This window comes from Camelus dromedarius, chromosome 6 (assembly GCF_036321535.1).
Source record: "Camelus dromedarius isolate mCamDro1 chromosome 6, mCamDro1.pat, whole genome shotgun sequence".
NCBI classification, from domain to species: domain Eukaryota; kingdom Metazoa; phylum Chordata; class Mammalia; order Artiodactyla; family Camelidae; genus Camelus; species Camelus dromedarius.
This window is the reverse complement of record NC_087441.1, coordinates 25,590,909-25,615,323: the sequence shown is the minus strand read 5'-3', so window position 1 is coordinate 25,615,323 and position 24,415 is coordinate 25,590,909. Positions and strand designations below refer to the sequence as shown.

At 31.2% G+C, this 24,415-nt stretch overlaps 1 protein-coding gene across 3 annotated transcripts in view; it reads right to left on the bottom strand.

Moving 5' to 3' along the window:
- HBS1L (HBS1 like translational GTPase) overlaps positions 1–24,415 on the bottom strand; it is a 75,695-nt gene that overhangs the window by 39,678 nt on the left and 11,602 nt on the right. For 2 of the 3 annotated variants that reach the window (XM_010983660.3, XM_010983662.3), the window contains exon 4: positions 22,074–22,268. In XM_010983660.3, coding sequence (XP_010981962.1) covers positions 22,074–22,268 — 195 coding nt within the window. Of the gene's footprint in view, positions 1–16,133; positions 20,833–22,073; positions 22,269–24,415 lie in introns of those variants that run through there. The other variant, XM_031456376.2, reaches the window with a different exon arrangement.

Sequence of the window (24,415 nt, the reverse complement as noted above, 5' to 3'; positions counted from 1 at the left end):
GCAAGTACCATAGCACAGGAAATAAAGGACAAGCATGAGAGACAGTATATTAATAGAACATGGTGATGAATTAAATGTTAGGGAGGCAAAAAATAGAGCTCTAAATCCTTAGGACTGTAAATTAGATATGAACATAGAACACATTGGATCTGAGATTCTTTCAAGACAAATAGAAACTGGATGGAAACCTGGACAATCAAGTTTGCAGAGCAGAAGAAATGAAAGCACCAGTAAAACACATGAAGTAAGCTGAGACCTGGGAATGGATGAAATAACTTACAGAAAATGAAGGGTGAGAAGGTAGTCAATGAAGGAACTCTGACTAATAAAGAGGCAGGCAGAAAGTAAGTGTTCACATTCCTTGTAGAGACCTTCCATGGAATTTAGGTTCATACAAGCATGCAATTTTGAAGGTTGTATTATTAGAGGTCATTTGGTGCAGTCCATCATTGTATAGATGAAAATTTAAGTAGATTTCTAAAGATCACATGCCTAATTAATAGAAGTTTGCTTCCTTTCTCCAAGCTGTTTCCAAGCCACCCTCTTCTTTCCACCCTGTTTCTGGTTGCACCTCCTCAGGACTTCATGGAAGTGGATTTCCCAAGATAACTGAACCAGGTTTATTTTGAAGTTAAATGTATAAAAAATTTGCTCAAGTAAGTGCCTCTATAAAATGTTAATGCTTTGTCCAGATCATGATTTTGTGATTTTAGTGTCTACTCAGATACTTCTGATAAGTTCATGTTAAAATCAATAAATCAATAATTCTGACTTCATTTAACATTTGCACTTCAAAATCTCCTAAGAATATATAAGTTAGAGCCTAGCAGTTAAATCATTCTCAGCTTAATAAAGAAAAGTTTCTGCTTAGTACAATTTTAATTTCCAGTGGGAAACTATGGGTTGCTAGTCTTCCTGCAATAACAAACATCTGGATACTATATTCTTAACCTTTTGCTTATGCTAATTTTAGGTATGGAAAGTGATATTTAGGGTCTAAAGCATACATCATAGCATAATGCCATCAATTTGAGGTCACACACAATAATTCCAAACTCTTGAAAATGATAACTCCAGCCAAAATGATGTGACTTGAAATAAAAAACTTTTATTGTATATCTTCATGTAGCATGTGTTGTTTTCAATCTGTGTTATAAAATATCATTATAAAGTATGTGCCTTACCTCTCCAACTAACCTCTGAGCTCCAGAAGGGTATTTTTAGAATACTTTCCACAAGATCCAGTCCAGTGCCTGGTACATATTAGGCACTCAAATATTTACTAATATTGTACAATTTTATATATGGAAAAAAGCAATATATTCTCTGAGTCAGTGATTCTCAGTTTGGAGGGAGAAGGTAGATCAGAAAACAAGTACATTCTTGACCCTTCCTCCTTTGAAAATCATTGTCACTAACAAATACTGATGCTTATAAGAAAGTGTTACATCTCAGATGTCCTGGGACAGAAAAAACAGTTGAGAAAGACTTAACTGATATAAAACTAATTTTATAGATGAAGAAGTGAAGTTCATGTAAATTAAACAGTTTGTCCAATCCAGTTTAATATTCTTTGCAAATTCTATCTATTCTTGTTGACTGGTTTCAGGTTTCTAACTAAAAAGATGCTTGAAGGCCTGCCATAGGTCAGGAAATTAGTTCAAATGACCTTTTAAGGTTACTGCCCTCAACCTCCTATTTTTAAAAGTAACTACTTAGCCTATTCAGTGAGAATCTCACTCCCATATGTGTATCTTTAAATATCTAAATGACATCAACTGTAAAATCTTTGAACATTTTAATACTATCACACACATCAAATAGGGTACTAGTTAGTGAAAACAGTTCTCTAGGAAATAATATTCTTAAATCCCATCAAAACAGCCAAAGTTTGCTTGTTCAATATAAAATCCAAAACTAAACATGAGAGGTATTACAAGGGTATTTTTTAAAAATAAGCTTATTTAGCTGATGGCATTAAATAATTTCAAATTTGAATAGTACCTACAAAGATGTGAAAACACTAGTACAGAAACACTAATTTTTATTTTAAATTTAAAATGCCTTTCAAAATTTTTAATCAATGTTTTAAAAGTATTCTCTGAATCAAACTGGGATATAAAAATTGATTCTACATTTTAAAATATGTGCATGTAGATAGAAAATGAAGAGGGAAAACACACGATACAAAACTGTATGTATAATAATTTTTATGTACAAACCTTAATAACATAAAGAATAAAAATACTGAAAGGAAATGTGGGAAAACACAAGATTTTGTCTTTGGGTAAGAAAATCATGAGTGACGTTTCCTCCTTTTTCTACACTAAGGAAAACAGTAAGTTAATAGGTGATTTGAAAGACTTCAAAAGGGAGAAATTATTTTTTGTATTAAATGGTTAAAATAGAAGACAAGTTTACAATTTAAAGTCATTCAGATCAAAACACCTAGGGTTTAAAAACATTTAAGATTATTTTTTAAAAATGAGGTCTTCCAGGTAAATACACTTTTTGCCATTAATCATTTTTGTTCCTATAAATGTTTCAATATAGGTACACACAAAAGATTTTCAAAATTTCAAAGAAATTAGCATTAAATTTTCAATGAAAAACTATTTCAAATAGGAAATCATTTCACTGAATCTGACTACACATTTAAATTCTAGTTATCAGATGTACATTCAGAAAGTACAACAACTAGGCTACAGAGAATAAACCACTTCCTTCAATATTAGAGCCACACTGTGATTTGTTCAGTATGAATTATTTTAAAACATCCTTCATATAGAAAAACCTGCCTCATCAAATTCATTATACATTATCCGTCTCCTATTACACAAAAGAAAAAATGTTTTAAATCTCAATTTTCTATAAATATCACTGAGCTAGCAATTCTTAAAAATTAAAAAACTTTTGATGAACAGATTTCAACCTTTTATTAGACTGAACAGTACCTTGAAGTAGTACCCACAAAATTTTATAATCTAATATATGCCATTAATTTAAATTATGATATTATGACTAATAAAAATTCTTGCTACTTCAAAAGTTGAAAGGAATAAAGTAAATACTGTGTTACTAGTAATTTTCCTTTAAAAAAGCCATTTATATTTCACTTGTAAATATTATTGCTGTGATAAAAAATTTTGTTTTTTAGACCAGAAATACGACAGCCTAAAAAATAAAGCCTTTTTATTTTACAGAATGAAACCGTAAACATAAAAACTCTTTTAAAGAAAACTAGACAAGTGTATCGGTGTTCTTCACCATTCCTCCATAGGCCTGTTTTAGCTTACTCTAAACTCTCCCTGAGAGATCTCATCTGTATCATCATTCCTGGAATTACCTATCCTCCAGCAACTCCCTAACAAATCATGTTAACCCTTCATGTCTTAAACTTCACTATGATGCTTCTATGGGCAAAGCTAAGAATGTATATTTGAGAAATACCTCAACAACATCAAGTAATCTAAATTTAATGAGGTCCCACTATTTGCCAAGAAATACTACAATGGCTTAATATAAGACTTCATTTAACATCAAAACTACCCTAAAAAATAAGAACTATTATTATCCTAATTTTGCACATGAGAAAACTGTGACACAGGTAATCTGCTAAGGGCACACAGCTAACAGATAGGTGGTTCTGCTGGAATATAAATCCAAACAGCCTATACAAGTACCTGTGCTCTTCCAAAATTACTGTAGAAACTAGCAGTGAGAATCAACAACTCCTAGTCATACAATCAGAAAAATACTAAACATTTAGGTAGAGGAAAAGGCACAGGGGAAATAAAAGGTTCAAACTACGCATATGAGCTGAAATAAGAAAAAACGTTTACAAGAAGCTTGCTGAAAATTTCAAGAAAAGGGTCCAACTAGCCAGAGATGATAAATTAAAATTTAACCAGTATTAATAATCAAATTAAAAAGGCGTGAAATTTCATTAATATTCTCATTATTTAGGTGTCATTTACACCATTTTGTTTTAGTGACTGTAAAATACACACACATACACAGGCCAACTTAATCCTTATTTCAACCTAGTCTTCAATTTCTTTCCTAAACGCTTGCTTTGACATATTCTACAATAAGACTGTAAAGACAGGGAGAGGCTACTGTATTTGACTAATTCCAAATAAATTTAAGTTTTAAAAAGATATACAATAGATCATACACTATCTCCAAATATCATCTTGAATTCGTATGTGGGACAAAGAGTCATTCCTAAATAACTTAAGAAGACTTGGTAATATGCAATATTATCCCATATCCAGAAATAACTCCATTGTAACGAATATAATGAACTTTAAAGCAATTAATAAAGGTAAGGAAAGGGAAACACTGTTTTAAAAGACTACTACATGGTAGAAGCTGGATTAAGGATAAATCATCATAATACTATCATAATATTTTGAGATAATATTATTGCCATTTTAATGAAGAAAACCAAGTCTCAGAGAAATCCAGTAACTTTACCAAGGTCATGCAGATAACATACGAAAGAGCTAGGTTGCAAAACAACATTAATCTAATTTGAAAGCTACCATCTCCTTCTTTTATACTACATGCTGCAGGTCACGGCATACAAGCTGATGCCTTTTTAAAATTCTAATAAAAATCTGAAAGAAAATAAATTTTGACCCTTTTTTACATTTACACAGAAATATATTTTAGAGGAATTAAAAGTCTTAAATGTAAAAAAAATCATATATAATTCTCTCAAAAGAAAACTTAGAATATGTATAACAAAGAGGTTAAGGGTTTTTGTTTTTAATTCAAGACTGTAACCTGGCAAGTGGAAAAAGATATAGTAACATGAAGGTTTTAAATTTTTCTGTAGAAAGAGAAATCATAAAGAAAATAAAGACTGGGGAAATTACTTACAATGCATATGCTAATAAAAGATTAATATTTATAATATAAAAAGACTTCCAGTTAATAAGAAAAAGACAACTCAATTAAAAAATGGGCAAAAGATATACTTAGCAATTCATAGAACAAGTTCAAATGGCAAGCTAATATATGACAACATACACAACTTCATTAATGGTCACAGAAATGCAAATTAAAGCAGCAATGTCCAAAATCAAGATAAGTAATGACACACTTCTGGAAGGGGGATGAACGTTACCTCTCATTAAGCAAGGGCCACATCTATTTAAATCGAACAGTATACCTTTCAACCCAGCAATCCCATCAGAGGGGATCTATCTTACAGACTCTAAAGCCCTAGTTTTAAGGCTATGGACACAGATGTTCTATAAACAGCATAGTTCACAAAAGCAAAATTTGGAAATACAATGAATGTCCTTCAATATGGGAAATCTTGAATAAACTGTAATACAGCCACACCATGGAATATTATATAATCAAAGAATACATTGGAAATACTCCAGTGGACAGTATAAGGAAAATATACATCTTTTTTTTTTTAGAATAGTAGTGAAAAATCCCTGTATGTGTCTATTTTTATATACAATTACATGAAAATAAATGCATGGAATAATCTATACCAGGCTGTTAAAAGTGGCTACATGAGGAGAAATAGGCTAGGTAATTTTCCCCAAAAGGGCTGACATAAAAATATCATGAATGACCAAAAAAAGGTCAATGGAAATCATGTAAGCACCTCAATGCATTAGACTGACACAATCACTTTTTAGCAGTACTTGTTCCTTAGGTGGTAGTAAAAGATCACTTTATTTTTTGAACTAACTTCATCTGTTGAGCACTCTTTTTGTGCCATGGGTTATTTTACTTCTGATAGAAATTTCTAGGTTAGGTACTATTTTCTCATGAAAAAATGATAATTTAGACACTGCCAACCTATAACAGCATGCACAATGCACCATGGACACAATTTTCAGGGACACAAAGGTGACTCTCATCACAACAATCCCTCCCTCCCAAAGGCATATTCCATCTCTGATTCTTATCTATTCATGAATGAAGACTTCAATATGAATATAAAATCCTTCTGTGGAATATAGTTATCCCTTATACATTAATGCTATCAATGTTATTATGATTAACAATTAAACATTAGAAGTAAACTGGTACAATCTTTCTGAAAGTAACTTCACAATACATACTAAAACCCTTAAAAATGACTATACTTTATCTAGCAATACTACTTTAGAAAAATCCTTTTTTTTAATTGAAAAAACACACAAAATGTAAAAACATGTTTACTGAAGCATTTTTTGTAAAAATATATTGAAAAACTTAAGTTCCTATAATAGCCATTTAGTTAAATAAAATAACAATACTATGTAGCCTAAATTAATTGGCATACCAAAAAAAGGGCTTTGAGTAGTTGCTAGGGACTAGGGGAGAGGAAAACGGAAGAATTGTTGAATAAGTACTGAGTTTCAGTTTTACAAAATGAAAAAGTTCTGGAGATTGGGCGCACAACAATGTGAATATACTTAACATTTCTGAACTGTATGCTTACAAATGGTTAACATGGTAAATTTTATGTTATGTGTATTTTACCACAATTAAGAATAAAATTTAACAAAGTAAAAAAAAAATTAATGTCTGTAGCACATGATTAGGTTAAATGGGTTAAAAAGTGGAGTGTGGCCTCATTTTTTAAAAAAAGAACTGGCACATTCCCTATATTTAGAAACATACACAAACTATAAAAGACAGAAGAGCTTTAGTATTAGAAGCATCTTATTCTGAATGTTGGTTCCACCATTTACTAGTTTTGTGACCTTAGGCAAGGTGTGTAGCCATTTTTCAGCCTCAGAGCTTCCTGGTTGACACCGGATAAAAATAATTTCTACTCTATATGATTATTGTGAATATTTAATAAGATAGCAGATATAAAGAGTTTAGTATAATATCCGGTGTGTAGTACGTCTTCATTAATATTGCCTACTATTATTGCTTAAATGCATCAAATTGCTCTTAGTTCTAAATTCTGAATAATGGGCTTAGGTATCCATCGGCTCATTTGGATTTTATAGCTTTACTCAATAAACACTATTATTCATTACTAAAGCATGTGCTTAAAGATGCACCAAGCTATTAACTATTAAAAAATTAAATTCTTTAAGACTTTAAATGAAACAGAACTGTTGCTCAAGTAAGGAATCAAAGGCAACATAGTAATTTAAAATTAAATTAACTAGAAAAGGACTTCATTTCTGAGGACCACTAATTTGCAAGAATTTAGAAATTGATACCAATTCTCTACATAGGAATGCCAAAGTCTCTTTGACAGAACTTGTTTCCCTAACAAGGGACTGTGTTTGTTGGTATCTTAAGGAAACAAAGATAAAGTCATTACAATATAAAAATTTATTGCAAGTAATATATAACAATGAAAAGAGCATTCAGTTTGACCTCAGTTTGAGTTACAATTTGCTTCTTAATAGCTGTGTGAAATAGCTCAGTTTCTTCCACCTACCTCCCAGTTTCATAATAATCAAATAAAATACATACAAAGCCTGACACAAAGTTACACTCAATGTATTAATTCACTTCCCTATGTTAACTAAGGAGGTAGCAGCTCCCAGAACAGACTACTTTTACACATAGCCAAGAAAAAGAAACAGGCAACATGTCCACATGGAAAACACCTTGGCTTTATTTGGTGCTTCTATTAAACAGCCTCATCTCCTGAGGGGCTACCATAAAGTTCCAGGGAAAAGTCTAGGACTTAAATCTATGTTCCCAAAGGCTACCACATTTTTTCTGATAAAAAGAAAATGTAATAAATGCTGGCTAACCTGAATTGTATTTATCTGCTCCCACTCTAATTCTAATCCCTTGTTAAATACTCAGCAGTTCTTTGCACATGCCAAGCACTCAAAAAATATTAAAAAGAATTTATGATTGCCTTGGAATGAAATAAGAAAGTATATACAAATACATGTAATCTAATTATAATTTTTATGGTTTACTAAAAAGCAAAGTAATTAGGATTAAAAGAATACTGCATTTAACATTCATGCAATTCTTATAAGCTACTGGCTATTCATGAAGAAAATAAGCTGTTTTGAGAGTCTATAGCAAATTATTTTTAAATTAAGCAATTAGTGCTTCAGTTTTTCCAGTGTAGGTGTATATACAAAGAGAATCTTAAGACATATCAGAACATTCTGAACTACTTAAGCTTTTTCACTGAAATAAACCACTTCCTTTCAAAAGCCCACATAATTTTAAAGCAGAAAGCCACTTAATTCTGAAGTTTTCTGTACAAGTACAAAATTCTTCTAACTGTGTGAATAAAATTACTAAGTGATAGAAAAATTAATGAAAAAATTTTCAAAGAAAAATACATTTAAAAACGGACATCAAAAATTAGTTAAATATGCCTATTTTAAACTCCCTACATAAAAGGATTAGAGCAAAATAAAATAAATAGTTTAAGGATATTACTGAAAAGTTCATGCAGATTTAGAAGTGTTCATAAGATCTCATATTAATAATTTTTCTTTGTAACACAGACTTTTCAAATTAATCAGTCTTTATTTCCAGGATAAGGATAAAGTCTCATAATACATTTGACCTGAGAAGGGAGAAAAAAAGAGGTTACATCTCCTTCTAAAAATCTAACATCATTATTACTCCTATTTAGTTACTTGGGTAATGTTGAAGAAAGAGGCAATACAGCACAATAAACAAGTAGAAAAAAAATGATCATGTTCCAGTTGTTTATAGATCTGCTTTATCTTTTTTTTTTTTAATTTCCTGTACCTTCTCTAGGGAACAAACTGCCATTCAGACTCAAGAACAGGATAATCATGATCTGAGTACAAGTTATATTTACAGATATTCAAATAGCTGTATATAGATACACTATATGAAATTTGTTTAATAGACTATTAATACTACAAAACTAGCAAAACAATGCTAATAACTATATCCTCATTACGTAAAATTAGGCTTTATTTTGTAAATGAAAACTTCACTTGAAGAGAAAACTAGATTAAATTCAAAGGGAAAGGAAAACGATGCATAACAGGTTTCTAAACAGTATGAGCAAACCAATACTACTTAAGACAAATCTTATCAAAAGGAGGAGCTGAACTGCCCTGTATTTCTCCGAAGCCTCTAATACTTTTAAGCAACTTTCTTAATAATCTGGTTAATATAAACATTTATTGGCTACTTTATTTGTGAGGCAATGGAAATATCAATTTTAAGAACCATATAAAATGTTAAATTTAAATTACATGATTCCTTTTCCATATTTGTAAACCAACTACTTTTTTCTTTTCAAAAGTAACGCATACTTTTTTTTAATCAACTATTTTTCCTAAAAGTGTCACAATAAACCCAATGTTAGAAAAAGCCTCAACAGCAATCAAAAGAATTAAGCTTTATTTCAGACAGTAATATCCATTTTGTTGAAAACTATTTCTCTTTCAAGTTGGCTAATTATAAAATTTTAAACCATGAATTAGATTTTTCTGCCAAGAATTTTCCTCTCAAACAATAATACTATAGGTATTTCAATTTATGGATTTTGTTTTGTGGGGAAAAAAAAACCCAAGAGTAACTTGTTACTAAGTTTTATAATTTTGGGAGTATATTTCCCCTTGCTAGGCAAAGAAAATACCATCAGAAAATAAAGATTGTCTCATAATTTTACTCTGTAAATAAAGACTTTATAGCAGTCCAACCATATAAATGTATAACAAAATTATATGATAACCCATTCTAAGGTTATCTGTATTTGCTATTGGTTGCTTTCAATATTATATATGTTAATAAAATAAACTAAAATGTTACCTAAGTTAAAGAGATACATAAACATTTAATACATTATTTTAGAAATTAAAGAGTTCCAACTTATTACCATGATAAAACATTTTCATATAGATATTAAGTTCCCATTCCAAATTCTAAAAATACAAAAATATTGAAAAATTCTCCAAATTAAGTACACTAAAAGAAGTTTTCTCCTAGACTGTTCAGTGGTATGTCATTATAAAGTCAGGTCAATATGGACAGTGGAATCATTATATCTAAGCATCTAAACCTTTGGAACAAGGTCTGCCATACCACATACCCAGGAAGAAATTATTCACAAGCCTCTAAACTCAATCTAGTTTCACAGCTGATGGGGGTATTTAATCTAATCAAGGGCTGTTGGAAACATATATCCAGTTAAAGAGACAAAATAAAGATGTTTCTATCCCACTTCCCCCCCCAAAATATACACACACAACACACAGAGAGGATAGAAGAAAAGATGACAAAAACAACAGGAGAAAAAGTTAAAAAGTAGACCAACTGAGCTCACAAGAAATATACATCAGGGGAAAAAAAAAAAAAAACTACTTACAGAAATAAAAGCCACACTGGAAGCAAAATGGGGTCAGCTAGCAACATACAATAATAGAAAACAGTACTGCAATGTCTACAAAGCTTTCCAGGAAAGAAAGAGGACAAGGACTATCATTTATAATGCAGGCATAGATCACAGAATCATTTTCGTATATTCAGCAGTTTGGGAAATATTTCAAACATCTGTATTTTTGGGGGGGGAGGGGAAGGTGAGAGGTAGAAAAGATGACAAAGTCAAACAAGAGATAAACAGAGGCCTAATCATGAAACCAAGCAATTTTAAGATAACTATGGCTGGTTTAAAATAAAGGAAATTTTGAGTACAGAATCTAAGGAAAATACTATACAAATCTTGGCAACAAAAAAATAATATGACTAAAAATATCAGGAGATAAAGGGCAAGAAGAGGTCAACTATGAAAAAGTATAACTGATGAGTTCAACTTTTAAAGCCAAGACTCATTAAAAAACAGTTTAAAGATAATAATTCAATTAATAGGAGTTTAAATATATCATAAAAGGTATAAAAATACTTTCCCTAAGAACTTAAAATATTAACCAAAATTATGAGAAATAAAGAGGAGGTGAAGTATAAGTATGTTAATTTCTTCATCTTTCATAATGAGATCAATACATACATACTGTTTAAAGTTGGTAATTTTTTTTAAATGGTAATGTTATTATATTATAATGATGAACTACAACATTTCCAAGTTATCAAAGGGTATATACAAAGTCAAAATAAGCAGAGGCCATATATCAAAATACATCAATATAAAAGACAACAGGATATTTTTTAAGTGACAGAAGGTATTACATCTATTCTATCAACACCATAAGTGGGAAATAATTATTTGTCCCTAACAAATCCAATCATACACAAATACAGAAAAAAAACCAAACCAAACCAAAGTGACTCAAAACACAAGCAAAAGAATGGGCAAATAAAACTTAGCATGAAATCTATAAGTAATATGACATATTTTAACTTACCTCCCTGCCTATTGCCAATCAAGGAAACAGAAGTTAAGTAAGAATACTGAACTCGATGAAAATTTGAAAAGGAACAGAAATATATCATAATTTGTTCTTCAGATGAAATTCATATCCTTGACATGTACCTATGAAATCATTATAAAACTACATTGGACCACAAAGGAAAACTCAATAAACTTCAAAAAGTAAAAGGCACAGACCACATTCTCTGATAACAATACAATGAAACCAGTAATCATAATGAAAACAGCAAACAAAAATCCCACAACAACCTGGGATTTTTTTTTTTAACTTAGATTCTTGGCTTAAAAAGGAAATCAAAATTAAATTGCAAAATATCCAGAAAATAATAGTCACTCTAACAGAACCCAGAAAAAAATAACCTAAAAAAGCCCACATGTCACAGCAAATATAGTATTCATAAGAAAAATAAAAACTACAGAGACAAAAGTTAAGTAAGAGAGAATGGGAACAACACATATCAACTTCAAGGCAGTGAGGAGGAATGAGGGAAGGGTAGAGCTTGGATTCCCATCTAACAATTTATTTCTTAGAACAGAGAGAGAGACCTGAACTGTGTGTGGTAAAATGTTACCTTCTGTTGAAACTAAATGGTGGGTTCATGAATGTCATTTTCTGTTTGAAATTTCATAAATTAATATTAATTTTTAATGTATTTAAATTAAATGTTCACTTAGAAAGGAAGAAAATTAAAAACAGAAAAGAGATTAGGTCATAACTCATAAACCAACAAATTAAAATCAGTAGGACCAATTATCAATCAAGGAACCCATCTTTTGGGGAAGAAAAATAAATTATAAGATAAAAAAAAAAGGGGGAAGAAGCTGACAGAAGGGAAAAGTAGAGAAGAGAAAACAATATTTAAAATAAGAATAGAGATTTAACTACAGCACAGAAGAATTTAAATTAAGACAATGTTTGCTACAATGCTAAACAAATACATTTGTCAACCTGGACAAAATGGATAATTTTCTCAGAAAATTAAAACTTCCAAACTGTCCTTATAATATTAAGAAAGACAATTCCTATCATGAAACCAGTAATTTTAATGGTCTTCAAATTATTTAAGGATAAAGAAAAACTTTGTAAGTTCTCTAAAAAACCATCACAAGAAAAACCAAAACCTGACAAAGAACATACACATACAATTGTGAATCAATTTTATGAATAGACAGAACAATTTTAAATAAAATATTATCAAATAAAATCTATTCCATTAAAAGAATAATCCACCATGACCAATTAGGAATGTTCCAATATTACAAGACTAGATCAATACCAGAAAGTCTACTAAAATAATGTAATAATCTATTTAAATAATCTGTTTTCTCCAAAAACATCCCAATAACACTCAGAACTGGGTTTTTTCCAGTAATCTGACAAGCTGTTTCTAAAGCTCCTGTGGAAAAAAGAGCCACGTGAGATAACTCAGGAAAACTATGAAAAAGGAGAGGAAAAAAACCAAGACAGCCTACAGAATATTAAAAAACTGACAGTAATAAAAAGCTGCAGTAATTAAAAATTTGATAATGGCATAGAACAACACAAAGAAAGGGAATAGTAGAGTCCCAAAGTAGGTAAGACAACCGGAGAGAGAAGACTTTAGTGTATGTCACAGATGGCATTTCAAATCAGATTAAAAAGAAAAAGGATCTGTAAGGCAACAAAGGTAACTATAACAAATCCAGCTATTGGAAAGAGAAAAGATATTGGTAGAAAAATCTTACCTTACCCCCTTAATAGCAGCTGGACCAAACACTTAAATGTAAAAAAAAAAGCAAAACAAAAACAAAAACCTGTCCAATGTATTCGAAGAAATGAACAATTTTTTAAAAATTATCTATTATCTTGTAGTAGAGCAGAACTTTCAAACAAAAGCCCATGAAAGAAAAGATTAATACATTTGAATATGATAAAATAATTTGTCTTCTAAAAATGACAAACTGAGAATTAGAAAAAGTAGTTTCCATGCATATAATAAAATGATTTTCTTAGAATTTAAATATAAAAATTAAATATATTAAATACAGACACACACATATATATATATATATTCCTAGAAGCCATTATGGAAGACAGCTAGCAGAAAAATGGGTAAAGATGAGGAACCGGTAGTTCCAAGAAAAAGAAACATATATAGATTTAAATATATGACAAAGTAGTCAGCCTAACTCATTAAAGACATATAAATAAATGAAAAAATATTTTCCAATTATCAGGTTGGCATAATACCAAAAAGAGTAATAACCCTATCTGTGAGAATTTAAATAGAAACACTCATAAACTTGTGGGAAGGAAATTAGCAGAACCTCTATTAAGGACAATTACACAGTATCTATCAAAAAATTTAAGTTTATACTTATTGGCCTAGAAATTCAATTTCTAGAAATGCAGGATGCTCACTTTGTCATTAGTGATAACAACTTAAAACGTTTATCAACAGGGGCTTTTAATGTATATATTAGGAAATTCTACACAGCTGTTAAAAAGAATGAGGTTAATCTCTATATGCTGGTAAGCAAAGATGTATGATATACTTTGCTAAGTGATACACATATTGCAGTGTTATAGTATCCTCCCATTTGGGTAGAGGTACTTTATACACACACATACACACACACACACACACACACACACACACACACACACTTGACGTGTGTAACATGCAAGCAATGTTTTCAGAAGATTATAAAAGAACTTTTTTTTTTTCACAGATTTGTTTCACAGCTTCCTCTAGGGAACAAGATATGGGACTGTATTGAAGAGTGAGACTCACTTTTTACTTTAAATCCTTTCCTACACTTATGTGCCAGATACATTCTAAGCTGGGGCATATAAGCATATGAACATATAAAAACCCTACATTCATAGAAACTGCATGAGGAGAGAGTGTGAGGAGCGATGGGGAGATAATAAAAACTGTATACACATACAATGTCAAATATGTAAGGGTTGTTAGGAATAAAAAAGAGTAATAAGGGAAAGGGACTATATGTATGGGTGTGTGAGGGGGTACTTATGATTTTACATGGGGTAGCAATAAAAGGAATGCACTGAACTATGGGTCCAGATGAAGGTTCCCCTATTCCAGGATTAGGAGTAAAGTGATACACAAACTACAACCTCAAGAGCTAATTACCAGAAGGAGAAACAGAGGGCGAAGAGCAAAGCACTATGGAAGCAGAGGAAACTCAGGTAGGTGTTCTTGGGTGGATTTAGATAAGGGGTTACACAAACAGAAACCAGTTGATGAAAGGTCTTATAAAATAAAGGGTTTATAAAAGGGAACAGAAAATTATTAGAGCTATATTCTGGAAAAGTTACTCTGGCTGTATTATAGAAAGTGTTCTGGGGAAAATAAACTGAGAAGTAAAGAAGCTAGTTAAATATTTTAATAATTCCACCCAAAGCTAATGGACTTTAAGAGAAAAAGTAACAATAAGAATGGAGAGCAGTGGGTCGAAAAATGTACAGTCAATCCTCATTTGAAGATTCCACCTTTGTGAATTCAACTACTTGCTAAAATTTATTTGTAACCCCAAAACTATTAGTTGCAGAACTTTTGCAGTCTCCTGAGGACAGGTGCAGAGCAGCAAAGTATTTGAGTCGCCCAGCATGCCTGTTCCCAGTTCAGGCTGAACAAGGTGATGCCTTCTTGTTTCAGCTCTTATACTTTAAAGAAGTATCCTTTTCATGATCTAATCTTCACTGCCACATTTTTCACATTGTGATTTTTAGTTGGTAATTTTGCTGTTTAAAATGGTCCCCAAGAGTAGTCTGAAGCACTGTCTAGTGTTCCTAAGCACAAGGCAGCTGCAATATGCCTTACAAATAAAAGATATATGTTAGATAACCTTTGTTCAGGCATTAAGTTATAGTGCTACTGGCCTTGAGTTTAATGTCAGTGAATCAATAACATATAAATAATCTATATTAAATAAAGTTTCTTTAAACAGATACATAAAACAAGGTTATGTATTGACTGGTTGACCAAAAATGTGACCAGAGGATCACAGAAACCTAACCCTGTATTTCCTGTAGAAGCAACGGTTCAATATTCACTAAGTAAATGTTTGCACATTTTGTTCAATGTTCACTAATTTATGACTTTATAAATAAGATATAACAATCAACTGTATATGTACACACATATATTTACTTATCTGTAAAGCAGAAGTAATAGGACTGGTAATCAATTATAAGTAAACGAGGGAGAGCAATCAAGGACGATGCTAACTAAGTTTCTGGCTTAAGCAACTGGAAGATGGCGATACTGCTAATAAAGACAGGAAACAGAGGGCGATGGCAGCTTGGATCAGGAAGACAAAGATGTCAGCCTCAGAGAGCGTTATGCACACTATAATAAATATAATTATGTGTTTTAAGTACTCATTTTCCCCTCCCATTTGAGAACTACATCTTTGTTCATCTTGGGATACATTCTATAACTAAAATGATGCTTTCCTTTAAGTCACGTAATAAAACCAGGCATGTCAACATCAGAAATGTACAATTTATCAATTCTTTTACCTTTCACTGTCATCTTTGCAATCACATTACCCATAATCACCACAACCTATACTCTAACAGTGTTTCTATGTGAGCTCTAAAAAGTAAAAATATAAAATTCTACCTTTTGGAAAACAGGAATTCTAAATGACAAATATGCTCAAAGAAATTCTTCACAACCAGGTAGTTTGTTTTTCAATTTGTTTACAGAAACCTTCAGTATAAATTATTAAAATACCATTCTGAAATGCCAAGTTTATGTAAAAACTCCTAATGGATAAATTGTGTTTTCATACTTGATTTAAGAAAACTTCAGAATTATAATTTATTTCAACGTAGCTTTTACAAAAATGCATATATACAATCAAAATGTGACAAGTTTTTTATACCTTGAAAATTAAAGTTATAATATACAACTGCATACACTGAGCCTTATATAATAGTAAAGTAGTCATACCAATCCCTCCCTGTCCAGTCTGTATTACCTTTGTTTATTCAGGTAATAGAAAACAATTTCTAGGCTGCTATAAATCTGATTTTACAAGCAAATATATACTTGTGTGAACACAAAACAGAAAACTTGATGCACAGTTCTTCCTCAATATATGACTGTATACTTGTTTATTTGCAATGGTCCACATATAGAAAAGCACTGGACTAGTTTTATTCTTGGTGTGACAATTAGTTGCACGACCTCCCACTGACTACTAAAAATTAAATATAATACATTGGGAATGGTATTACTGTTAATATGAGAAGAGAACAGGTGAAAGAAAAGTTTAAGAAAGGAAGATTCAAAGCTAAAGGGAGGAATAAGGGTTAGAATACCAGTTCATTAGATTGGAAACATGACAAAGATAAAACAATTAAGAAAGAAAACCTAAGCAAAGTGCTCTGCACAAAACTGAAACCCTGGTTCTTGACAATTAATGGTAACAAGAACCATAACCAAAAAAACCAACCAAAGACTTGAGAATGCAAGAGGGAAAAACATCTATGAACATCAGCTCTTTTAAAAATTTTAAAAAGTGAAGAGTAAAAATGGTCATTTTAAATGTCTTTCGCATTTATATCATTTAGAATATAATCACATTATTTCTATTCCTAAAGTAAACTACTAATGCATTTGATCATAACACAAATAAAAATGGCATTGCACTTCAAAACTGATATTGGAACTGGAAAATAAACTAAAAACACTTAGCCTACCTGAGCTACCAAGACAGCAGTCAGTCAATAAACAGCAGCTGGTACAAATATACACTTAGTGCAAGCAACAGTCATCACTAGGAATGTATCCACGAACGAGCAAGCACCTGTCTCTTTACCGAGGGCCAGTGGCCAAGGGTAGAAGGGGCAGTGGGTCTTCTCGGTTCCACTCTCTGAATCTCAGAGACTGTGACACTTCCTTAGTCAACAGGGCAAATGCATGTCAGGTACAGACCTGACAGACCAGTGGCCATGACAACAAAAATAGAGAGAGCTATTTAAAAATTGTTACCTTCCCTATCACCCTGCAATATAGAATTTTTCCCCCTAAAAAACAAAATTTTCTAAATGGTAGTTACAATCCTCATCAGCCAACAAAGGGAGATACAGTTCATGCTATAAAACCTACTATATGGCTTAAAAAGTACTGTATTTCCACTTGAAAATTAGTTATAAAAGAAGATAAAATAACAGTAACACTGTTCAACTTCAACATGGGTTAAACAGTGTTTAAGAACCACCTGTGTAGCATTTAATCCATCAGGAATTATTGACAGTTCCAAACAAACACTGAGAATACAATTTGCTTCCAAATTGGAGACTGCCTACCATTTATAAATCCAGCTGATGAGTCATAGACTAATAGTTCAAAATTACTAAAATGTTTAATTAAGGTTCAAGACTAGAAAAAGAAAATCAGCAGCTGGGGTGGGTAATTCAAACTTTAAAATCAATCCTAAAATATAACCTGTAATTTATATGATCTAAGCATCAGTATGATATGCACTCAAATATCCCATTAAAAACAAGAACTGAAGACATCACAAAAAGTGTTTGGTCAAGAACAATGAAGCCATAAGGCTGGCATAAACTTTTCCACCAAAACACTGGATATAAAAAATCACATACAGCTAAAAATACTGGAATGTCATCCTGAAAATAAACATACAAGAAATACAAAAAAAAATTATCAAATTCATAGTGAAGTAGCTGTCAGAGAAAAATATTTCTTTACTGGGAAAATACAGCTATTTTATTTTTATTAAGAAATAACATTTTATATATTTTTTTCTGCAAGAAATACTAATAATATTATAGCAGCATCTTCTTATGCAAAAGACCTAATTCCTAATTAGCAATTTTCTTTAGTATTTCTAATTACTAAAAATACAAATTAAAAATTCAAGTTGGCTGGATATTATTCTTAGCATTAGTAATTTCTATCATTCTATTGATTTCTTTAAGGCAGTGATTCCCAAGTAGAAGTGACCCATCAGAATCAACTGGGGACCAATATGAAAATACACACTCCCAAGTGTCACCCCTCAGAGATTGAGTCACCATGTCTGGAGTGAAGCCACAGTATCTGTGTTTTGAAAAAAACTCCCCCAGTGATTCTGGCTGCCAGTTGAGGATGACTGCTTTAAGGGTTGAATTACCTATTTGTTCTACTGACTAAAAGATTTGCCATTGCTGAAACTATGTCATTATAGTATATACAAGCCATCAGCAGCAAAGAGGGAAAACTCTACATTTCATCACTTATAGTAAAAAAGTTAAAGAGCTCTGATAAGATTATCTATTCAAAGAACATGCAACCATACTTGAAAAGGCTTTCTGTATATTTATTTTAAAGTGTGCATTTAGGACAAATGGTTTTGAAAATGTATAAAAATAATTTATGTATTAATCCATCTTCAATATGTACATGGCCCCTTAAAAGGATTTTCATTTTATTATCATGAAAAATGTATTTCAACAACCTCCACAGTATTATTAAAAGTCAGGAATTTTAAGATTTTCTAATAGAAAAGTCTTAGTATTCACCTGCAGAAAATAATGAAATTGGAATGATATCATTAATTTTTTAAAATATAATACTGTCTCAGCGATGCTATGCTACATATAAGAAAAATCTTCATCACTAAACTATAATAATCCCAAGTGATAGCATTCTCACTTGAGAACAAAGCACAAAAATATTTTATAAAAGAAAACATCTCATTGTAAAAACTTATAAAATTGAATGCTTTAAACAAAAATAGCTGAGGCTTGATTTCACAATATCAAATTTCCATATGCACTTGGTAAACATACACTCAATAGGCTATCAACTTAAAGCCAGTTATCACTAAAGAAGATTGTTAAAAAAAAAAATTCAGTGCAAAAATATGTATCAACTAAAGCTATCAACTGATGTTAAGACAATTTTAATATAAAAATCACAAATTAAATCCCATAATATAAAGCAATGCTATAAAGACGTCAAATTAATTTAAAAGAAAGAGCTCTACAAAAGTTATCAAGTTTTCCTTTTGTTACTATTCTCTAGTAAAAGCTTTCTTTTGATTAGCTTTTACAATGTCATCAGGAGATGCTGATTTGAAATCAAATGGTGTTATTGCTATAAGAGGACTTATTTCTTTGTCCTTTACGTCTTGAACTTGTCTGCTATAAAGAAAACTCTTATAGAGGTCAAGGGTGCGTCGTTTGCAGCTTTTCAATGGGTAACGAAGACACAGTGTTGAAGCAAAAGCTGAAGGTCGGGCAGCAAGAGCCTTGGTCCAAGAGAGAGAAAAAGGTGGTTTCCTAGTCAGAGAGCCTTTACTGTTTTTCTTATTATCCTTAGCAGAATTGGAATCTTTCCCTAACCTTGAACTTAGAACTTTAGTTCCTGATGTTGGAGCAATGGATTGGTCTACTACAGGTTTTGGAACATTATCTGGGGCTTTTATGAGGACACTGAGATCTATATTCAAATCTATTTCAGGTGCCCTCACTTCAGATAAACTGAGCGGACAGGACTCTTTCTTAATCTTAGAGTTGTCTACATCAATTGTTTCTGCAATCAAATCAGAAAGTGACAAATTCTCAAGGTCTCTTGTCGGAGAAGCTTTACGAAATGCCAAGGATGACAGAGATCCTGTTAATTCTGATATTCCAGTTGAAGACTGATACCGATTTGCTAGTTGTGACAAGGGGAAGGATCCCAAACTCAGATCTGTGAAACTGGCAGATGGCTGGTTACAAAGATCAGATAAAGTAAAGCATTCGCTTGGATTGTTTTCTTTGTGCTTCTGAAACAGTTCAGCTAAAGATGAACTTTCACATTGGGAAAACTGCAAGTTGTCATTTCTTAATATGCAATTCTTGGCACTCTGTTCAACTGAAGAAACACTTCCAACTTCAGCCATTTTACTAGCATTTAAATTATCAACAGCCATATTTTCCAAAGAGCTAGTTAAGAGCAAAGGATTATTTAAACTTTCAAAGCTGTTTTGTACTGGAATATTTTGCAAATCAGGAACTGAATTATTTTGAATAAATAGATAGTTATTAGGTGTTGTGTTTTTTATCATTAAGGATTTTAAATCTGGTATTTCTTTGAACGCAGAATCATCTTTAGAAATACATTCAGATGCATGAGGTCTAAACAAATCAGCATCTATACTCTTTGAAGGTGGACTCTCCAGACTATCTGTGGATGATAATCTGACTGATGGCTGACTTTTGCAAGAATCTCTTGGCATATAATCAATTAGGTCAGCTAGTGACAGCTCTTTTGTTAACTTACATGATTCTAGTTTCTTTTCACTTTTAGGTCTGTCAAGTTTTTTTTTATAAAGTAAATAGCGACTTGGTACAATGGAGGAACTATGACATAATCCATATTTTGCTCCTGGGGCAGAAAAATCAAAGGATTTGCTACTGCAATCCAGACGGTCTGCAGATTGAGGACAAGAGTTTTGAACATTATCAGCTGAAACTTCAGAGGAAGATAATAAGACTCCTTACCTTACAAGAGCCATTAATTTTCAGATGAATAGGTTGACATATGCAGAAGACAGTCACAGCAACCAAAAAGAAACATGAAATGAGGCATTTAATTACTAAATGTTTCTTTTGATTATGACATGAATAAAGTGATACTTAATTATTTAATAAAAAGTAAATATTCTAAAAAACAAAAATAAAGGATTTTACCTTCCTTTAACCATCTTAAGTGACCTTCATACTTTGTTCACTGATATATACAAAGGTAATTACCAAGTTAGTCAATGTTCTAATTTTCACAAATTTTATAATGTAAGGTTTTAAGATACTTAAATTATAGTCAGGATTGTCTCAAATTCAAAACATCTAAAAAAACCAATGGAAAGAGTAAAGTTTGTCTTCTGTATTTTTTATGTATTAAAAACAAGCAAACAAATATACCCTATAATTTCCACTATGAACTAGGATAAACTATTAATATAGATGACATATTACAGACTCATTCTCATATTACTGGTCAGTGAAAAGTGCATCTTGCCCCAATCCAAAATAAATTTTTTTTTAATTTAAATAAAAATGACCCCTATTTCATAGTAACAGACTACATACAATTTGGTTGTGGCAAAAATCTAATCTTCAGGTTCTAAGAAATATCAACCCAGGTAACAAATCACCACACTCCTACTGACAAATATCATGCCAATGAATATAAGTGGTTCCCTTCTCATGTGGACTAAATTCCAAATTTAACCCCAAATTCTAAAAATTTAAAATTAAAGATCTGTCTATGAAACAGAAGCATGGTAGAATTATGATACCTTATGATATTTAAATAAAATTAAATTATATTTTATTAAATGCTAAAAGCATAAAGGGATTTTCTAACATTGTCTGACTATTACTTCCATCTCCTGACCCATTAGAGTTAAAAAAAACAACAGCAATAATTAAAAAGATCTGTAAGATACTAACAAGAAGCAAAAAGTGTTTTGTCTTATTTTTATCTATTTTTATTTCCTTTATATTCCATTAGTTACAAAAACAAGCAGGGAAATTACCAAAAAGCAGGCTTTAGTAGAGTGAAGGGAACATAGCACTTAGCTTAAAAATTCATAAATTGGAAAATCAATTCATCATAATCAAGAATTATTATAACATACAAAATTTTCTGCCCATTTTTTTAACAGCTCAAGCAAATCAAAGCCTCTTTAAAGTATTAACTGTAAAACAACTAAAAGAGAACAAGTAAAAGCATACCTTTTGCTATCTTTCTTGTAGATACTGCTTCTTCACTCCTGACTTTCAAATTCTGCATTTTATCTTGCTCCAGAACCACTGACAAAGCCTTCTGCACATCAAACTTGTTCCTCAGTACTGCTTCAATCAATGTGTCATCTGGCACAGCATCTCCAAGTACCTCTCTCATGTGATCAAGGCATGAATAGAGACGAGCTAGAATAGACAACAATAATTAAAAGCTGTACTAACTGGTGTCATGAAAGAAACTTCAATCTTCAAAACTGAAAAAAGCATATGAAATAGTAGGATGTTCAACTCTTGTTTTTCTTTGGCAAAAATTACAATGATTCTATTCTTAACCACAATATACCTATCTCCCCTTATCAGAGGAACAATTTCAATAATTAAGAAATCACTATAATAAATGTCTCCAAAGTACTACTGACTAATGTTTGAAGAAAGTATAAACTGTATATAGAAATAACTACTTCAGTCAATGATAGTGATGTCTGTACTGGTTATTTTTCATATGTATAGAAAGGTAGTGTTCATTATGAAAATATTTCTAACTTGTTAGCGAAATATATTTCTTAAATTTCCTGCATTACTACCTTAAATTTTCTTTTAAGCTAACTTTAGTTTTTCCTAGCCAAATAAAATCATCCTCAACAATGCTTTAAAAATGGGCAAGATAACTTGATATAAAAATGCCATAAAAATAAGGAAGTTCAGTAGATTAAGAGAATGGACATTCATTTTAAAAATAAAAAATTTAAATCTGAAAGTCCAAAATTTTTAATGATTATTTTCTGATGATTATATTATTATAAAAAGCAATTACTAATAATAATCATTAATGATGTAAATTCCATTGAGAGCAAAGGCTTTATATTCCTAGATCCTAAAATGGTACCTGGTACCTAGAGGCCACTGAATAAAAATAGATGAATATATTAATTTATATTTGAATAGCACTTGACAAATTCAAAATACTTTATATATATACATATATATATAAATAACTTTTGTAATCCTTTTAATAACTCTATGACAGATATATCAGGGAAATTCTAATTCATAAAGATAAGATGACTGAAAATCATGGTACTATGAAATTAGCAATCACTAAAACAGAACTCAGATTTTCAGACTCCTTACTCTATGAAACCAGTTCACAGAATGCACTTTACATGACATTTTACATGCTTACATATTGAACATGAAATCTACTGACAATATCCTTTTCTTTTTTTTAAGTATTTAATACCCTTTCCACTGCTCCCTTTAAAATTATTAAATATAATTTCCTCAAATATCGGGCAATTCTGTTTTACCTGAGTCCAAGATTAATTTTCGGCTAACAAGCTAAACCTGGAAATGGAAAATTACACTTATTTCATAAATACATGAATTACTAAATATGCAAAAGAATATTTCATATAGCTAGAGCAGGGCCTCTTCTAATTAATTATAGCAACTGTTGTTTACATATACACAAAGAGTAGAGATACGCAGTCAAACTGTCTTGGTTCATATCCTAATGCTACTTATTAGCTGGTACAACTTTGGCCAAGTTACTTCTCTGTGTCTCATTTTCCTCCCATGCAAAATGAGGACAATAGCTGGCCTACCTCATAAGGTTGTTATGAAGATTAAATATGTTAATACCTAAAATGGCACTTCGAACAATACTTGGAAAGCAGTTAGCAGCGGTTAGTTACGATCATTATTATTATTATTACCATGCAATTACTTACATATGTCAGGTGGGAAAGATTAAGTTTTATTCTCAAACATTATCTTTGAATTTCATACCTCCTTCATCATTCTGAAGCATAGCAGAAATAGTATGACTTCTACTCTATTCTGCCCTCTAACACTACAAGGACAACTGTAACACATTTTTTTAAAAATACTAAGACTACTAAGGGTATACAGCAACTCCTCTACAAACTTTTATCCAGATTGTCAAATGTATTCACAGAACCGATAAAGAATTTTTTTTTATTCTCTGTTGTTTCCCTTTCTGCTTTCTAATTTTATATATCTGTGCTTTCTCTCCATTTTTCTTACTTGGTTAGTGGCTGATATATATTTTACCTATTTATCCAAAGATCAGCTCCCAGATTCATACATTTCTTCTGTTTCCAAATTGTCATAAATTTCCAATTTAAAAACATCTACAGAACAAAGCCACACTCTATAGAAAGAGCAAATCAGTTCAGCCCTGCTCACTACCAACAGATGGCATTACTGTTGTATCGGGCAATTCTAGTTCTACTACATTGTTTATCAACCTATGGCTTGACTACTATGTTTGAAACAATGTCATACCTGGAATTTATTTATAAAAGAGGAAA